We start from the raw sequence: 18,151 nt of genomic DNA on the forward strand, positions 1-18,151 counted from the left end.
AAAATCTCGTGAAATGTTTCCGAATCTTATAAGATATACCCTAAAAGCTTTGCAAATCTTTTTACATCCTCTAAGTTCCATAATTTCTTTTGAAATTTCTGAAATCCCTAAAAGTTTTTTCAAATTTCATTCAATTTCCTGCATTCCCTAAAGACCCCTGAAAATCCGTTGGAATCCCTTGAAACCTTTTCAATACCACTAATATCCTAGATACGTCTTTATAATTCCTGCAATTTTCTGAACTCTTACGAAATTCTTTGAAACCCTTTAACAATTTTTAAATCGCGTTAAATTTCTTGGCATTTTTTAAATACTCTTAACACTTTTAAATCCTCTCAAATTTATAACTTCTAATAAACCTTTTGAAATCCCCAGTAATCCCACAAAAATCGAATAAAATCCTTTAAATATAGAATATATATAATTATATAAAATCCCGTTCTTTCAAAATTGCTTCAAAATTGATGAAATCTTCAAAACACTCTGAAATACCGTAAAATCCATAAAATCATATGAGGTTCGTTGAAATCCTTCAAAGTACTCTAATCATTTAGAATCTTTTAATTTCTTTTGAAACCATTTGATTCTCTCAAATATTGTAAATTTTCTTGAAATTTGAAAAATTTGGAAATCTTACGGAATCATTGAAATTTTGTAATTTCTTGACGTTTTCTATAATCAGAGTGGTTGTTTTAGTCGAGGAAAAAATTCTCGGCCCTTTCTAGGCTTGTTTAGACTTTTTACGATCATTTAAACTTAAATATTTGAACTCTAAGGCTGAAAATTTTGTTGTTTAAATTTATCAAAACTGAAGGACTCAAGTTGAACTCTTTTGAATTTTAATCTTATAATTAGAACCTTAACATATTTTTATTTAAAAATTTTTTTATTCAAACGCGAAATAAAAAATTTAAATCATAAATATCTATACATTTTTTATAAATTGATTGTAAATTATTTTCCATTAGAAAAATTAAAAAATCTTTAAACTGAACACTTTTTAAATTATAAGTAAAATTATATTTATTTTAAGTCGTTTCAAATTAATAGTTGTTCAATTGTATTTATGCATTTAACTTCAGCACTTTCACTTATAAATAAAAAATTTTTAAATTTCAACAATTAAAATTGTAGCGTTCAATGTGACATTTTCAAAATTTTTACCGCTCAAGTCTTTCTATTTCAAACAATTCAGTTTCAAATTGTTTAGCTTTCAATGTTTAATTAAATAAAAGCAGCCCCCCCCCCCCCACTATAAGTAATGTAACCCAGAATTCTCTGAAAACATAAAAAATGGGGGAATTAATTCTTTTAAATGAAATTAATCTAAATACCATATTGAATTCAACATGAAAAAATTGAAATCCTCAAGATGAAATATATTAAATTTCCAAAAAATCGTTCAAATTAAAAAAAAAAAGATTTTCTGCCTAAGGATATGGATTTTTAACCCAAAAAAATAAATTTTCAACAACAAATAAATTCATCTTTAACCAAATAGTTACATGAACAATCAAACAGTAGAACATTGAAGCAAACAAAAAAGAATTTTCAACAAAATGGTTGAACTTTAAACCAAATTGTTAAATTTTCAACTCAACAAGATGAATTTTTTTTTTACAATGAAAAAATATGACTTTATAAAAATAGTTCAATTGCCAACCTACAAAGATGCATATTCAAACAAATGGTCGAATTTTCAAACAAAAAGATTAAAATTCAACAGAAAACATTTGAATTTTGTCGGCAAAGACACAAATTTCTTATAAAAAAGTTGAGTTAATTTTCAACCCAAAAAGTGGAATTTTCAACAAAAATTAATTTTAAACCTAGAAAGATGAATTTTAAAGCAAATAGTTGAATTTTAAACTCAAAAATATTTTTTTATCCAAAAATCGAATAGTCAAGTGTTAAGTTTTAAAAATTAATTTTCAATAAAAAAAAAAGAATTTTAAACCAGTTGAGATCAATAAAAAAATACGAGTTTTTACAGTAATAGCTGAATCCTCAACCAAAAGAGATAACTTTTCAACAAACCAGATTAACAAAATATATGAATTTTCTATCAAATAGTTGAATTTTCAATTTATAAAAGGTAAATTTTTAACCAAAATGTAATAGTTGAATATTCAGACCAAAGAAATTTGTAACAACAAAGTCAACTTTTCAACCTATAAGGTGAATCTTAAAAAAAATGAATTTCTGACACAACATATCAACCTTCTGCCAAGCAGTGAATTTTCAACCGTAAGTTATGAATTTCTGGCAAAAAAGTTTAATTTTCAACCAAAAAGAAAAGAAGAATTCTCCAGCAAGAAAATTAATGTTTGAACAAAAAGGACGACTTTTTAACAAAAGATGTCAACATATGATTTTTTAATATAAAGTTGATTTTCTACCAAATTGTTGAATATTCGAGCAAAAACTAATTTTCTACAAACCGGTTCAATTTTCAACCCAGCAATTGATTTTTCAACCAAAAAGGTGTATTTTTAACGAAAATCACCAACCTTAAAAACATTGAACAAGAGTTCAAAATTTAATAACCTAAGATGATTGTGCAACCAAGAAGATTAATTTTCTAAAAGTTTAATATTAAAATTTCATAATAAAATATATGTATGTATCTAACACATAATATAATATATAATATATCACAAAATTTCAATTTTAAACCAAAATGGAATAGTTACATTTTTAGTTGAAAAGTTTATTCTCAAACAAAAAAAGGAATTTTCAATAAAATAGTTAAATTTTCAACCAAACAGATGAATTTTCAACTAAAATCACCAATCTTAAAAAAATTCAACAAGAGTTCAACATTTAATAACCAAAAGATGATTGTGCAACCAAGAAGATTAATTTTCTAAAAGTTTATTATAGAAATTTTTCACAAAAAACAAACAATTATTATATAACAATTAACAAATCAGTTCAACTTTGAACCATGTAGTTTAATTTTTCACAAAAAAATTACTTTTAACAAAATAGTTTTATTTTCAATAAAATAATTACATTTTCAGCCAAATATTTGATTTTTCAACTAAAGAAAAGATAAACGTTTTATTAAAAATATAAATTTTCAACCAAAATGGAATAGTTAAATTTTTAGTTACAAAATGTATTCTCACTCAAAAAAAAATAAATTTGTAACAAATTATTTACATTTTCAACCAGACAGATGAATTTTTAACTAAAATCGTAAATCTTACAAAAATAAATTTTCAACAAACGATTTTAACCATTAATAACCCAAAAAGTGATTGCTTCATTACGAAGATTAATTTGATAAAAGTGTGATAATTAAATTTTCCTCAGAACAGATGAACTTTGAACAACAAAAAATGAATTTTTAACCAATCAGTTCAACTTTGAACAAAGCGTTGTGTAATTTTAGACCAAAAATATGATTTTTTCACAAAATAATTGCATTTCTAATCAAATAATTACATTTTCAATCAAATAGTAGAATTTTTCACCAAACGAGGTAAATTCCGAACCAAAAATGTCAACAGTAGCGTCAGCGCGTTATTTCTTTTCACTGGTAACGTGTCAATCAAACACTGATTGAGACGTAACAAAAAATGTATATACTTACGAGGTACATATAATTATCCTCTAGGGCTGGAAGGATTTGAATCTTCATGTCCTTTTCTTTTATGAATTTAGGCACACTGTGGATACCAAAAAATCCGTTTGCTGTAATACTTCTTGCTGAAAAAAGACGTTGATTTTAATTTTTTTTGATTCACAAATAAATTGATCTTTATTATAAATTTTAAATACACAACGTTATTAATTAAAAAATAAGGTAGCTAATTTACACAACAAATTTCACATTTTTAACCTAAAAATTCCTGCAAGTTCAATGAATTTAAAACTATTCCCAAATTGTCAGATTTACTTTATCAATAAATATGTTATTTGAACTTGGGATAATTCTAATACTTATACCTAATAAAAAATATATATACGAAAAGCAATAATAGAAGCAACGAGCGAAAAATATAAAGTTTTTATATGAAAACAAACCAACAAAAGTGCGCAATTCCTCAAAAAGAAAAAATGGAAACACAATCAATATATGTGCTAATTCTTATTAGCTGTTTACTTTTTCGCAAAGCAAAATGAATGCAACTAATAATATTATTATATACATATATACCCCTGAAGTACGCAGACGTAACCGTATTTTCAAGCCAGGTAGGACATTTATTAAAGACCGCTTTGAACATGCTATAAAAAATCCTTGAAAAATCTGAAGTTGTTAATTTTGAAAAACGGATTATACGTGCCTTTAATCAGACTTTGATTACACATGCAATTGTACATAGAAAAAGTAGAAAAATACCATCAGCTGATTCTAGCAGACGACAATTCAATGTTTTTGAGGTTATAATTTATATCATGTTGACCGCCGGTGCGGAGTTTTTTGTTTTAATTTCTTTGCTCTGTTTTCTCGATTTGTTTGTATGATTTTATGAATATTTCTGATCTTCAGGGACTATTCCCTGAATATTAATATTAAGAAAATGTCGGCTAGTTCTTCGAACGATTGCTTAATTGTTGATGGCGAAGATTACATACGTAAGTATATAATTTTTCTATGGAAATTAACCTAAAAATATTCCATATAACATTTGAAATAATTGTTTATTGAAACAAAATTTCGTTGTATTATTTTAATCAGTATCATTTTAAGTATTTGTTAACAATTAAACTCTATTATCTATTTTAAATTGTTCTTTGCCTTGAAGTCTCCAGTTTTTTAAGTGGACATTTTTTAAGTATTAAAAATGAGCCTAGATTTTTATTTAAAATGTTATTCTTTAGTGCACAAATTATAAAAATTCCTCTTTATTTATCGCGTGATTTACAGGGTTGTCTATGTTCACTTTTTTTTCTTAATTCTCCACATCAATCTGAATTGAATTAATAGAACCTAATGAAAAAATTTAACTATTTTTGGTTGGAAGTCCATTATACTTTAGTTTGGAAATTTTACTATTAAACTTTTGGATTGAAATTTATTTTTTTGAGCTAAAAAATTTATTATTTGGTTTAAAATTGAATTATTTTGTTGGAAAATGAACAATTTGCTTAAAAAATATACTTCTTGATTGAATATTCAACTGTTTTGTTAAAAATTCATCTTTTTGGTTTAAAAATTCAACAATATTTTATTGCGATTTTCATTCTTTCTGAACGTTTATGTTTTTTTGTTCAAATTTGGTTAAAAATTCCGTTTTAGGTTTAAAATTAAATGTTTGGTTAAAATTTAATTTATTGTAATAAAAATTCAACTATTTGGTTGGAAATTTTTGTAATTTGTTGCAGATTTGTCCTTTTCGATCGAAAATAAATCTTCAGATAAACATTTTTTTATTGAAATATGAATAATTAAATTTTCCGTTGAAAATTAATATTTTTAGGCGGAAGTTTGAGTTCCTTGGTTTTAGGTTCAATTCGTTTCTTGAAGATTAATTTTTTTGGTTGAAGATTCACAATTTTAGTTGATAATTCGTTTTTTATCTTTGGTTAAAAATTAATTTTATTTAGTTGTAGAAATTTCGTCTTTTTGGCTTGAAAGTTCAACAGTTTGGTAGAAAATTCAACTATTCGGTACAAAATTAAACAGTTTTGTTGAATATTCGTTTTTTTCTTCATTGAAAAGTAATCTTTAACGAAAATCTAACTATAATGCAATTTTGGTTAAAAACTGATATTTTTAGTTTAAAGTTTAATCTATTTAGTTAAAATTAATTAGAAGCGAAAAAAATATAAACTAAAAATGAATCAAATAAAATTCGGACTAATAATATTCGCTGTTCAAATTATTTAGTTGAAAATGTATGTAATTTGTTGAATATTTGTCTTTTTCGATCAAAGGTTAATCTTCTTGGTCGAAAATTCAACTATATGGTTTAAAATTGATATATTTGGTTAAAAAATCTTCTTTTCTGTTAGAAAATTAATCTTCTTGCAGAAAATTTATGTTTTTTGTTGAAAATTGAACTATGCAGACATTTTTTTTTTATTTTTCCAACATTTTTGTTTAAATTTTAAACATGTTATACCATTCAAGCTAAAATTATCCCAGGGACATTAAAAAATATTTATTATATTATATTTGATCAACCTTTTAAGAAAGTATTGAAATTGCACTACTTTGTCACTATTCTTAAAAAGTCGACAAAATTACTTCATCCTGACTCATTTTTCCCGAAAATTCTAAAAGCTTTCTACATATTTAAAAGAAAAAAATTAATTTTGATATAAATAAATTGTTTATTTAACAATTTTTATTTAGAGTTTTATATTTTTGCTTTTTCTTAAAAGTTGCAATTCATAATTAGCTCATATTATTCCTTAAAGTATTCGCTACAAATCTCTCCGGTACGTTTTTTATTTAAAAAATTCTATTTAAGAAAAATATTGCTTATAAAAATAACACTTGTGTAATCCATATGCACATTTTTGTTAAATAAATACGTACCAAAGAGATTTGTAGATTGAAGGAATACAATTAACACTACATCATTAGGTTTAAATAGGAATTGCAACTTTTACCTAAAGAGAAATAAAAAACATCTCATTTTGAATAATTCTTATTAAATTTATCTTATTATTTATTCTTATTAATTTATTTTTTATATTATTGTAGCCTGAAATTTTTTCTGAGATTCGGCTTCAGTTAATTTCCAAAATTAGTTACAGTGAATAATGGGAATGTTTTTCTTGATTTTATAAATAATTTTTAACAATGTTCGTTTTTGAAGTTGAGATAACTTTAGTACATCTTATTATTTATCAACTTCGTCTGAGTTTGATGGTAAGTTTGGCAATAAATAATTCTTTTCTGTACGATATACATTTTGTGTATGTATTATTATAAGTTTATTTTATAATATATTATTTGCAATGTAAAACATCCAACATTTTAGAGTTATTTATAGTTCACAAAGCAGTCAATAAAAAATTGCATTAATATGAACATTCAGAAGAACTTCAAGCATATGAATAAAAATATAAAACCTAAGTGAGAAACGGCAACTATTTGTAACACAATAAATCTAGGAAAATCCTATTCACAAAATAAGAATCCTATACCATACCATTTTAAAATTCTACATTTTACATATTGAAATGGTACACAATAGTTTCCATTCTGAGAAAGTCTGATTCGAGTTTTAAACAGGGAAGAAATAACTTGAAAACACATTTTGTTTTCAGCTACGGAGGAAGAAGAGATAGCAGCAATTGACTTTGAGCTGCGACAGATCGAAAGAGAACAACAGAAACTCGCAGACCAAAAACAGATCCTGATCCAAAGGAAAGAAAAAATACGAGACAATGCTCTTTTAAAAAAGAGCCTTACCCTCTCCAGGAAAAACTGGGATACCGAGAACTTTTCCTGGTCCAAGAATCTAAGAAAAGCTCTCACGGAGGTCTTCAACATCAAAGACATGAGACCCTTACAACTCCCAACGATTAACGCCACCATGTCTGGTGAGGACGTCCTTCTAGTCATGCCAACTGGAGGTGGCAAAAGCTTATGTTATCAGCTTCCAGCCGTTATTGGTAAAGGAATAACAATCGTCGTTTCGCCCCTGGTAGCTCTGATGGAAGATCAGCTTCACGGTTTGCATAAAAACAACGTAAAAGCGATGATGCTGAGTTCAAAGGCAGGAAAAGAAAACGTGAAAACAATCATGACTTCCCTCGTCGACAGTAAATCGGGGCTTAAGTTGATCTATGTGACACCTGAATACATGGCCAAGTCCAATCGATTCATGAGCAAATTGCAAAAGGCCCACGAAATGAGACGACTTGATCGTTTTGCAATTGATGAAGTTCATTGTTGTAGTCAATGGGGTCATGATTTCAGGCCGGATTACAAATTCCTTGGAATTCTCAAGTCTATGTTTCCCGGAGTTCCAATTCTTGGACTAACAGCTACTGCACCTGCAAAAATTATTGTCGATGTTCAGAAGATGCTGGAGATTCAAGGCTGTCTTGTTTTGAGGGCACCTTTTAACAGACCGAATTTGTTCTACGAAGTTAGAAGGAAGCCTGCGGATAAGGACACGTGCCTTGCGATGATCGAGAATTTATTGAAGAACAGGTTCGATTATTTTTCTATAGTCAGATTATCTACGAGGTGGATGATTTTAAATTTCTGGTATTCTTTTGTTCAATTATGCATTTTCCATTTTGGCAATGAAACTTCTTTCTGACATTTTTATGTCTTAATTCGGTATTATAATTGAAGCGGTTTATCAACAGGGCGTCTAAGTAGTTGTTTGGTCAAAATGAAATTAAATACGCTAAAAGGGCCTATTAGACGTCCTCTACTAAATTCTGACAGAAAAAGTATATTAATAATGTCTGATTAATCATCAAATTGATTACAAAGCATAATGGTCTAGTGCAGGGGTCTCGGCTTTTTTTAAGATCTACTAATTTTTTCGACGGGAAACTGAGAGGAAATGTATGAGTCCTTTGAAAAAATATGCTCGCTGCGCGGGCAGATTCCCGTTGCGCGCGGCGCTTCGCGTCAAGTTTGAGCGCGCCTGGAGTGCGCGGGTACGCTGTCGCGCTTCGCGTTAGTTTTCGTACGTTTAATGCGTCCACTTTAACTAAATCTTTTCAAATATTGTAAATACTATACCTTAAATCGAATCTGTAATTTAGACTTCTGAGGAATTACAGCCATAATTTGTAACTGAATTTTTTTCGATTTGATTTTAAAGAAGGTTCTCAAAGCACCTACGGTTTTGACGATTACATTCTCATTACGAAACTCGCGCTTCGCGCACGATAATTCATGTCCCCTTGAAAAACTTCATCAACATAATTTGTAAATCTTGTTCAAATCTACTATAAAAATAACGTTTGACACTTATGGATCGCTTAAAAAATCAAAATTGCATATTTTTGAAAATAATTCAACTTTTAGAACTTTTGTCTAATTAAAAAATATCATGATAATAGTTTCGTAAAACATATATTTTACATCTAGTAGAACCTTAAGAAGTTTATCAAAGGCTGGCTTGATTGGACAAATCCTTCAAAAGTTAGTGTGGCTACAACATTCGGATTCTGTGGGTGCCGAAACGTAAAGATCCGTTAAAAACCAAAGATCGAAAAACTCTCATGAATGAGAATGTAAAAAATCCAAGTTGGAAGGGCTCGGAGAACGCTTTTTTCTGGTATAACTTGACAGAGCTTGAAATACAAAGTATATTATTTTAACTATTTGAACTAAACAATTGTGGATAATTGTTCACAAATAAACATTTTTGAAATTAATAATACTGAATAATAAAAAATACTAACAATAATAAAAATAAGGGATGAAAAATAAATTCAAGGCATTAAAAATTTAAGAGTTGTTTTTTTGAAATCAAAATTAATTACTTAAAATTCAAAGGAATTGAAATTGTATCAACGCTTTTAAATAAAAATAATTTTTAATTTAATACTGCTTTAAAGTACATTGAATGTTTCAAAGTCAAAACTGCTTAAATTGTAGAATTTTACATTTTTATTACATTCAAACAAAAAAATTTAATTGATGCCAAAAGTTTGTCTAAGATGGAAAATAAAGTTTTCATAATTTTTACCTCTTTCAAAATGTTAACTTTAAAAATTATAAACCTTTAAAATTAATTTATTTGAAAAAACTATTTAAATAAAATCTAATTTTTAATTTTTTATAGAAATTTTTTGAAAAAAGCTCTCGCAACTGAAGAGGAAAAAACTCTTTGCATTTGTATTAACAGATCGTAAAAATGGTAATTTATTAATTTTTTGTATCTGTTAGATATAATAATATAATCAATTATTTAAGTCCATTTAACAATTTTTTAAACTTTTAATATTGAAGCATGTGTTATTATGGATTTTAAAATTGATTATGTTTTTAATAGGTAATAGAAACTCAAGAACACGACAGTTCTGGGTCAAAACTGAGTAGATCCGACCTATTGGCCTGGGATCGCTAGTAGGTACAGGATCTAACTTTGGAGACCCCTGGTCTAGTGGAACTAAAAAAAGTTGCCACTTACAAAATTTCTTATACACGTCGAAAATTTTATTTTATAGTCAACAGCACATTTTGCATTCGATTTCCAATTTTGTTTTCGTTTGTGAGTACAAATATACAACTTTCCAACCACAGACTGTTCAATTTATCAGTAAAAAAATCACGGAACTACACCGAAAGTATTCAGAAGTTTCTCAGTTTTTCCCGATTTTTTCAACTTTAACAACAATTTACTGCCATTTTGTGAAATTCTTTCATTTTTGCTGTTAATGTATTTAAAGTGCGTTCAATTCCACGTGTAATGGCTCTTTTATTAGAATCCGTTGAAATTTGACTAAATTTGATTAACTTTTTCTTCATGTTGGAAAAATCAAGAAAAATAATCAGAACCTTCGAAATATTTTCGATTGTACCCTTGAGATTTTTCGTCGTGATCAAATTAACAATCTATGATTAGAAAAATTTGTTTTCTACTTTCAAACAAAAAAAAAAGAAAAAACTCAAATGAGAAATTTCGCATATGACACTTTTTTTAGTTCCTCTATGAGGAGACCTCCAATGTCTATTATGTCTCGTGAAAAGTACATTGCATTGTTTTTTTATTGTAACACAGTATTATCAGAACGAGATCTACCTAATTTTTAAAATGTCCGCTGATATCAGAGCTCAACATCTAAAATACAATTTAAAAAACTGTTTAAATCTAAGCTGAATACTGAAAATAAGTTCAACCACGCGAAAGGACAATAATTTTATCAAATTAAAAAATAAAATGAATCAGAAAATCCATCAGTAAAGAAGAATATAAGCTAAATCATAAACTGTTGTTTCATTTTCAAAAACGGATCATGAAAAACAAATGATTTCAATAAATGTCGATAATGAAAAAGGTTAAAATAAGGTTGAAATTTTTCTGTATTTTTCAAATTTTGATGTACCGTTTTAAATTCAACATTCTTATTACCAAAAATGATTCAGGAAAATTAAAATAAAATGCAGAAATAAAGGCAAGTAAAAAATTGACTTTCTTACATGTTATCTTGGCCCCCATTCATCCAAAATATTTCAAGTAGGACTCAATCGACACAAAATTTAATAAACTTTCTTATGTTTTTTTAAAACTACCTAACCGGATGTTTCAATGCGAGATCTACGAAGCAAACAAGCATGTTTTTAATATGATTTTTTTAGTTGATTTTTCCTTAATTTTGTTCAAAACTGATATTTTAGTGATCAGGCCCCTTTTTGAGAAATGTTTTTAATTTTGTTCGAAAATTTCCTATTCTAAGTAAGAATAATAATTATTTGAAAAATTCATTCTTCCAGATCTGAGCTATAATTTTGTTTAAAAATTCTCTACTCCAATTCAGAATTATATATAATTGCTTCGAAAAATGTCCTGTTCCAACTCAAAATGATTTTTTGTCTTTAAAAATGTAGTGCTTTAAGCCAGAATTACATTTCATTATACTTCTCTTCTAAAGTCATTAAATCCAGCTATGACTTCGAATTCTAATTTTTTTAGAAAATTCCCTTCAACTCAAAATTATATTTATTTTTTTAATTTTCTGTTCAAAGTCAGAACTATTATAATTTCTTTAGAATTTTTTTTTAATTCAGAATTACTGATGTCTTCCCTAAAATTATCAATCTGAAAGTTTAGGAAAATATAGAAAAGGAACTAATAATCCAATAGTCAGTAACACTTTTGTACGAAATAATAGTATAGCTCAGTATCTTTGCTTCAAAAAGTCCGAAAGTCTCCTGATTATGAATATGAAGAGGGCTTTTTCAAAATCGTGATTCGATAGCATTGCAAAAATCTCAATGGGTTTTTTGTTAGAAACAATATTTATTGTTGGTCTTTGCTAGCTGAAATTTCACAATTACGATTTTCGATTTTTTTTTAGTTAATTCTCTTGCAGTTTCCGAATAATCTTTCTGTCATCACTCTGAAAAATCGATCTTTTTTTAATAGCAATTATTAGAAGCAAAAACCTAGGTTAAAAAAACCTGCTCTTTTCATTCATGTCTTTTTAATGAAGCTTAAACAAAAATCTTCATCTATATTAAATTTGCTTTTAATTCAAACTATTTGTTAATTACAGTTTTATAAAAAATTAAATGCAAAATAAACATTGGTCTGTGGAAACTGCAAGTTTAATATTTAAGACTTTCGATTTTTTTGTTAATCTTTAATTTCTTCATTTTAATTTTTTTTAAATTATGAAACGCTAATAAAAGGAGCAGGTTTTAGTAACCTAGGTTTTTGTTGATAATAATTGTTATTAACAAAAGAACAATTTTTCTCAGAATGGTGACAGTGAGAAAGATTATTCGGAAAGTTACCACAGATAAATAGCTAAAATAATCGAAAACAGTTAAATATTGACAAGAATTTTGGCTCCGTCGGGAGATTTTTTATTTATACGTGGAGAAAGTGTCCTGAAAAATGATTAAATTTTATTTTTTTATTTTTCGATCCAATAGGTGTAGAGATATCTAGCCGCAAATATGTCAATTGAGCTGCCGCACAGTGTAGCCAAAAGTACTTTTTGTGGACAAAAGTCTGTCTACAATCTGATTTTCAATGGATTTTGACGTTTTTTTTAATGTACCGTAAGGCTTTCTGGTATATAGAATCGGTGCGAGAATTGCGATTTGGCGAAACCAAAATTTTGTATTTAACAACAAAATAAACAATATCTTTATCCTAACTTTTCAGATGTACCTTTTTTTGACAGGTCTGCGAATTGACTAAATATGAGCCTCGGTTAGGGTAATTGCTATCTAGAAACAGTTTTCAGTAGGTTAGAGTAAGAAAAAATTGTTTATAATGTTTTAAACGAATTAATAAACAAAAACCGTTTTTTGTGATCCGCAATTAAAGTTTGTTGAAATTCACAGTTTATATATAGAATATGAGAGGAATTTATGCATAATTATGATTATTTAAAAACACATGCTGCTTGATAGCATTATTTAAACAATTTTTATAAAAAATTACAGTTTTCGTATGTCACAATGAATAGGCTCCATTTTTTGCAGAATTAACAACTGGTTATTATTTAAACAATATTTATAAACAAATTCACATGTATAACATTATTCCACGAATAGGGCCAATTTTTTATTTGCGGAACCGACTAAAAATGTATCGTTACTGATTCCTAGCTGTAATTTTGTTAAAATTGATGAAAAATATTATGTTAAACAATTTTTTTATAAGTAAATGCATATTGTGACTATTTTTCCAAGAATAGGCTCGATTTTCTTTGCGAAATAAACTAAAAATGTATTTCCAGTTACTTTTTGCTATGATACTTTACCAATAAATAAGAAAAGTTAATTATTTAAACAATTTTCTTAAACAAGTGTACATTTTGGTGACTTTTGCAGGAATATGCTTATTTTTTCGTGGAGTAAACTAGAAATCTCTTTTATTTAAACAATATTTATTTATAAATACACAGTTTGACCATTTTTCTATGAAAAACATTAATTTTCTTTGCGAAATCAACAATAAATATCTTACCAATTATTTTTTCTTGTCACATTTTTCTAATTAGGAAAAAGTGTTGATTTTTTACACAATATTCATAAACAAGTTCACATAATTTGTTAACATTATAACTGAAAAACCATCACAACTTTAATTAATACATGAAATTACGTTGGTTTTTATAGCTCAGTTCGCAAAAAAATTTATCAACGAAAAATAATCAAACTGTAAATTTGTTTATAAATATTTTTCAAACAATCAACACTTTTTCCTAATTATAAAAATGTGACAAGAAGGAATAATTGGCAAGATATTTATTGTTCATTCCGCAAAGAAAATTGATACTTTTCATGGAAAACTGGTCAAACTGTACATTTCTACATAAATATTGTTCAAATAATGAACAGTTCTTGTTAATTGGACAAAGAAGGCAACAAGGAGTCATTGGCAAGGCATTTTTAGCTTACTCCAAGAAAAAATAAGCCTATTCCTGCAAAAGTGACCGAAATGTACATTTGCTTATAAAAATGATTTAAATAATTAACTTTTCTTATCCGTTGGCAAAGTATCATAGCAAAGAGTTATTGCAAATACATTTTCAGTTTATTTCGCAAGGAAAATGGAGCCTATTCTTGGAAAAATGGTAAAAATGTGCATTTAATTATAAAAAATTGTTGAAAGCAATTACTAACCATTCATTTTTAGTGAGTTCCGCAAAAAAAAATTGGCCTTACTCGTGGAATAATGTTAAAAATGTGAATTTGTTTATAAATATTATTTAAATAATTAACAGTTGTAGTTCATTTGAAAAAAATGACATCCAGGAGTCATCGGAAAGGCATTTTTGGTCGATTCTGCAAAAAATGGAGCTTATTCATTGTGACATACAAAAACTGCGTATTTGTTTATACAAATTGTTTAAATAATGCTTCCAAGCAGCAGATATTTTTCAATAATCATAATTAGGCATACATTCCTCTCATATTCTGTATAAAAACTGTGAATTTCAAACAACTAATCATTGCGAATCACAAAAAATGGCTTTTGTTCATTAATTTGTTTAAAACATTATAAACAGTTTTTTTCTCACCCTAACCTACTGAAAACTATTGCTAGATAGTAATCACCCTGAGTGAGGCTCTTCTTTAGTCAATTCGCAGATCTTACAAAAAAGGTACATCTGAAAAATTAGGATAACAATACTGTTTATTTCGTTAGTAAATAAAAAATTTTGATTTAGCCAAATCGAAATTCTCGCACTAACTCGATATACCCGAAAGCCTTAGGATGAATAAAAAAAACGTCAAAATCCATTAAAAATTGGGTTGTAGACAGACTTTTGCCCACAAAAAGTGCTTTTGGCTGCACTTTGTGCACATATATTGTTTATCTTGATCGGGATGAGTTTTCGTAGTTTTTCTCAATTTATTTAGAACATGAATTTTTGGAAATTCAGTACTGTAAGGAATTTGCTTCAATTCAGTAAAAAAATATTTTCAGAATTCTTCTTTTTGTCCAGTCAGGGTTCATTTGCGCTCGCGCCGAAAAAATGTATGTGGCCTTATTCGATCAAGCAGATCAATTTTAGTGCAAATTCAATTATTTATAACGCATCAACTAGATAACTGTTATCTCCTTGAAAATTAGTATGAAACATAAAAGTTTTGTTTTGCAATGAGCTTTCCGAATATAATGTTAGAAAAAAATTGACAATAGATAATGAAATTGTTAATAAAAATTGCTTGAACAGAAAATGACTAGGATATTGAAAAAGGTCCTTTATTCATAATCAGAAGACTTTTGCGGACTTTTTAAATAGAAGTGTTACTGTGCTACTGGATAATAAAGAATGTGCAAGCCGTTTCTACACTAATAAATTTTTACTACTACAAAAAATTCGAAATCTTTTTTTTTGTAATTGTAAAAATTTATTAGTACATAAAAATTCTTTATTCGCTTTTCTTTATTTTTCTAAACTTCCAATTTTATATCTCATTTGGAAGTGTTATGATCCACCACACTTGTCGGTAAAGTAGTAATCGGATAAGTGTCACATGCCCTCAATGGATTGTAAAGAATCTTTTTACAAGAAGTCCAGAATTTCGTAGGGTTTGAAAGATTGCAAAATATTTTCAAATATTTGTTGTCATTTCATCAAATTCTTTTGAATTTCCTTTTAACTTTTTAAAATGTATTTCAAATTTCCTCAGTTCAATCAATTTTTACATGTTTTTAAATTGTTTTCAATTAACTTAATTCCTTTTTAAATCCAGCTTGCTTTTTTATGTACTTCAACGTATTTTTCTCGTTTCCCTTCAATTATTCTAAATTTTTTAAAATTTTTTTATGAGCATAGGAATTTTTTCGATTTAAAAAATCTCTTCCAATTGATTTAAATTCTTTTGAATTTAACTTGAATTGGTTTGTAGCCATTGGTCACTTTTCTTTATAACAAATTAGTAGGGTTTCAAAGATTCGAAATTATGTTTTGCCATTCACGCTGAATTCTTACTAATTCACCATGAATTCTTTTTAATTCTTTGGAACTCTCTTGCATTTTTTTGAATTCGCTTGAATTCTTCTAAATTTACTCAATTCTACTTAATTCAATGGATTTTTTTGAATTTCTACAAGTTTTTTATTCAATTGATCCTAAATTTTAACCTCACCTTAAATTCGTAGGCATTTCATCAAATTCTTTCGTATTTTCTTAGTTTTTTCTAAGCTCATTTCAAAGCTACTAAATTCAATGAATTTTTTTCACATTTTCAAGTTTTTTTTTCATTTAATTTGAATTTTTATGAACTTCAACGAATTATTTTCTTTTTCCTTAAATTCATCTAAATTCACTCTAATTTCACGGAAATTAGTGGCATTTTTTGATTTTGAAAATTTATGTCAATTCACTTGAATTCTTTAAAGTTTAATTAACTTCGATTGTTTTGAAATCTTACGAATTTATCTTGCATTTGTTGCCCTGTGAGCGCGGAAAAAGTGCCTTATGAGCATGACAAAAAGTACCCTTTATTTTAATCGATAGGGACTGTGGGACCAGTATTCATTTCAGTACAATGGCACGAAAAATCCAGGTCATTAGAAATTTCTTTCGTTTTCTTGCTTTCACGGGCTGGTAGCCACCGCGGTAATGAATATTTGTGTAAGATTTAACAGTTTTTCATGCTTTTTTGACTTATAGGTTTGAGGGTAAGAGTGGAATAATCTACACAACAACGATAAAAGACGCCGAGCAGTTAACAACAGACCTAAGAGCCAAAGGATTGAAGGTGGGTTGTTACCACGCAGTTCTCGAACCCGAATTTCGAACCCAGGTCTATTCGAAATGGATATCTGGTTCTTACCAAGCAGTGGTGGCAACGATAGCCTTTGGTCTCGGAATCGACAAACCAGACGTTCGATTTGTTATTCACCACTGCCTCTCCAAGTCGATGGAAAGCTATTACCAAGAGAGTGGACGTGCAGGACGCGATGGCAAGAAATCGAGCTGCATTGTTCTCTACAAGCTGTCGGACGTCTTTAAACTCAGCACGATGGTCTTTCAAGATAAAGTGGGTTTACAGAATCTGTATAACATGCTAGCCTTCTGCCTTAATTCATCGTCCTGCAGAAGAAGTCTGATCGCGACTCACTTCGAGGAAACCTGGACGAAAAAAGACTGTGCTGAGATGTGCGACCACTGCAAGAAACCGAAAGAAAGAAGAGAAATAGACGTGGGGCCTTACTGTCGGCAACTTTATACGATAATGACGAAAGCTGTTCAGAGTGAGACGAGACTCACTGCCTTGAAATTGTTAGACTCTTGGTTTAACAAAGGCGCTGTTGCTTTGAGAGTCACAAGCATTCCGATTCCGAAATTTTCGAGGGAAACTGGGGAAGCGATCGTTGGACATTTGTTGGTTAATGGATATTTGCAGGAAGATTTTCACTTCTCGGCTTATTCGACGATTTCTTATATTAAAAGGGGACCAAAAGCGGGAGTGGCTCTTGCCAATGATCACAAGATTTTGTTTGAATATGAGAAATGTTAATTTGTTCAGTAGATTTTTTCTTGTTTTAACGGCAGAAAATGGACATGAGGTTTGTCCAGTTGATTTATTGTACGACTTTCAATTTGTGTGCGATTCTTATTCTAATTAGTTAGGTTTTTACTGATCGAGTATTAAAGCCCTTTTTATAAAAGGTCTTTTAAGAATAATTATAGCCGAGGGTCTTTACATCTGAATTAAATTCTCACTCAGTAAATTAATGAAGAAAATTTAGAACAAGTTATAGACTAATTTTGTACAACAGCTAGGAATTTTTTATACCTATAAATAAATTAGTAAAATCTTATTGCCTAAAAAAGTCTGAAATTAATGTAACACTTGATTATAAGAAGATTTAATTTTTTTTATATTTGAATAAACAATGCTGATTAATAAATTATTTCGCCATCGATTTCTTTAAAATATTTTTGTAATACGTTCAAAGAAAATGACAGGGAAATTGTAAAAAATAAAGTTGTAGAAAAGCTGCAATCCATTTGTTCTAAAGAAGTACAAAAGTTGAAAAACTGGAAGATCATCTGTCTCTTTAAATTAAAA

General features: G+C 28.0%; 2 protein-coding genes across 3 annotated transcripts in view; one reads left to right on the forward strand and one right to left on the reverse strand.

Moving 5' to 3' along the window:
* LOC117175845 (hydroxyacylglutathione hydrolase, mitochondrial-like) overlaps positions 1–18,151 on the reverse strand; it is a 65,251-nt gene that overhangs the window by 4,863 nt on the left and 42,237 nt on the right. Inside the window, exons 1-2 of one of the 2 annotated variants that reach the window (XM_033365629.1) lie at positions 4,166–4,337; positions 3,599–3,714 (exon numbers count right to left, since the gene is read on the reverse strand). In XM_033365629.1, coding sequence (XP_033221520.1) covers positions 3,599–3,714; positions 4,166–4,235 — 186 coding nt within the window. In that variant the 5' untranslated portion in view covers positions 4,236–4,337. Of the gene's footprint in view, positions 1–3,598; positions 3,715–4,165; positions 4,338–18,151 lie in introns of those variants that run through there. The other variant, XM_033365630.1, reaches the window with a different exon arrangement.
* On the forward strand, positions 4,398–17,990 carry LOC117175844 (ATP-dependent DNA helicase Q1-like). Its single transcript, XM_033365627.1, has 3 exons — positions 4,398–4,587; positions 7,234–8,125; positions 16,747–17,990. The coding sequence occupies exons 1-3, from the start codon at positions 4,533–4,535 to the stop codon at positions 17,594–17,596; spliced, it is 1,797 nt and encodes a 598-aa protein (XP_033221518.1). The 5' UTR covers positions 4,398–4,532; the 3' UTR covers positions 17,597–17,990.

The sequence above is a fragment of the Belonocnema kinseyi genome, chromosome 7 (genome assembly GCF_010883055.1).
Source record: "Belonocnema kinseyi isolate 2016_QV_RU_SX_M_011 chromosome 7, B_treatae_v1, whole genome shotgun sequence".
NCBI lineage: Eukaryota > Metazoa > Arthropoda > Insecta > Hymenoptera > Cynipidae > Belonocnema > Belonocnema kinseyi.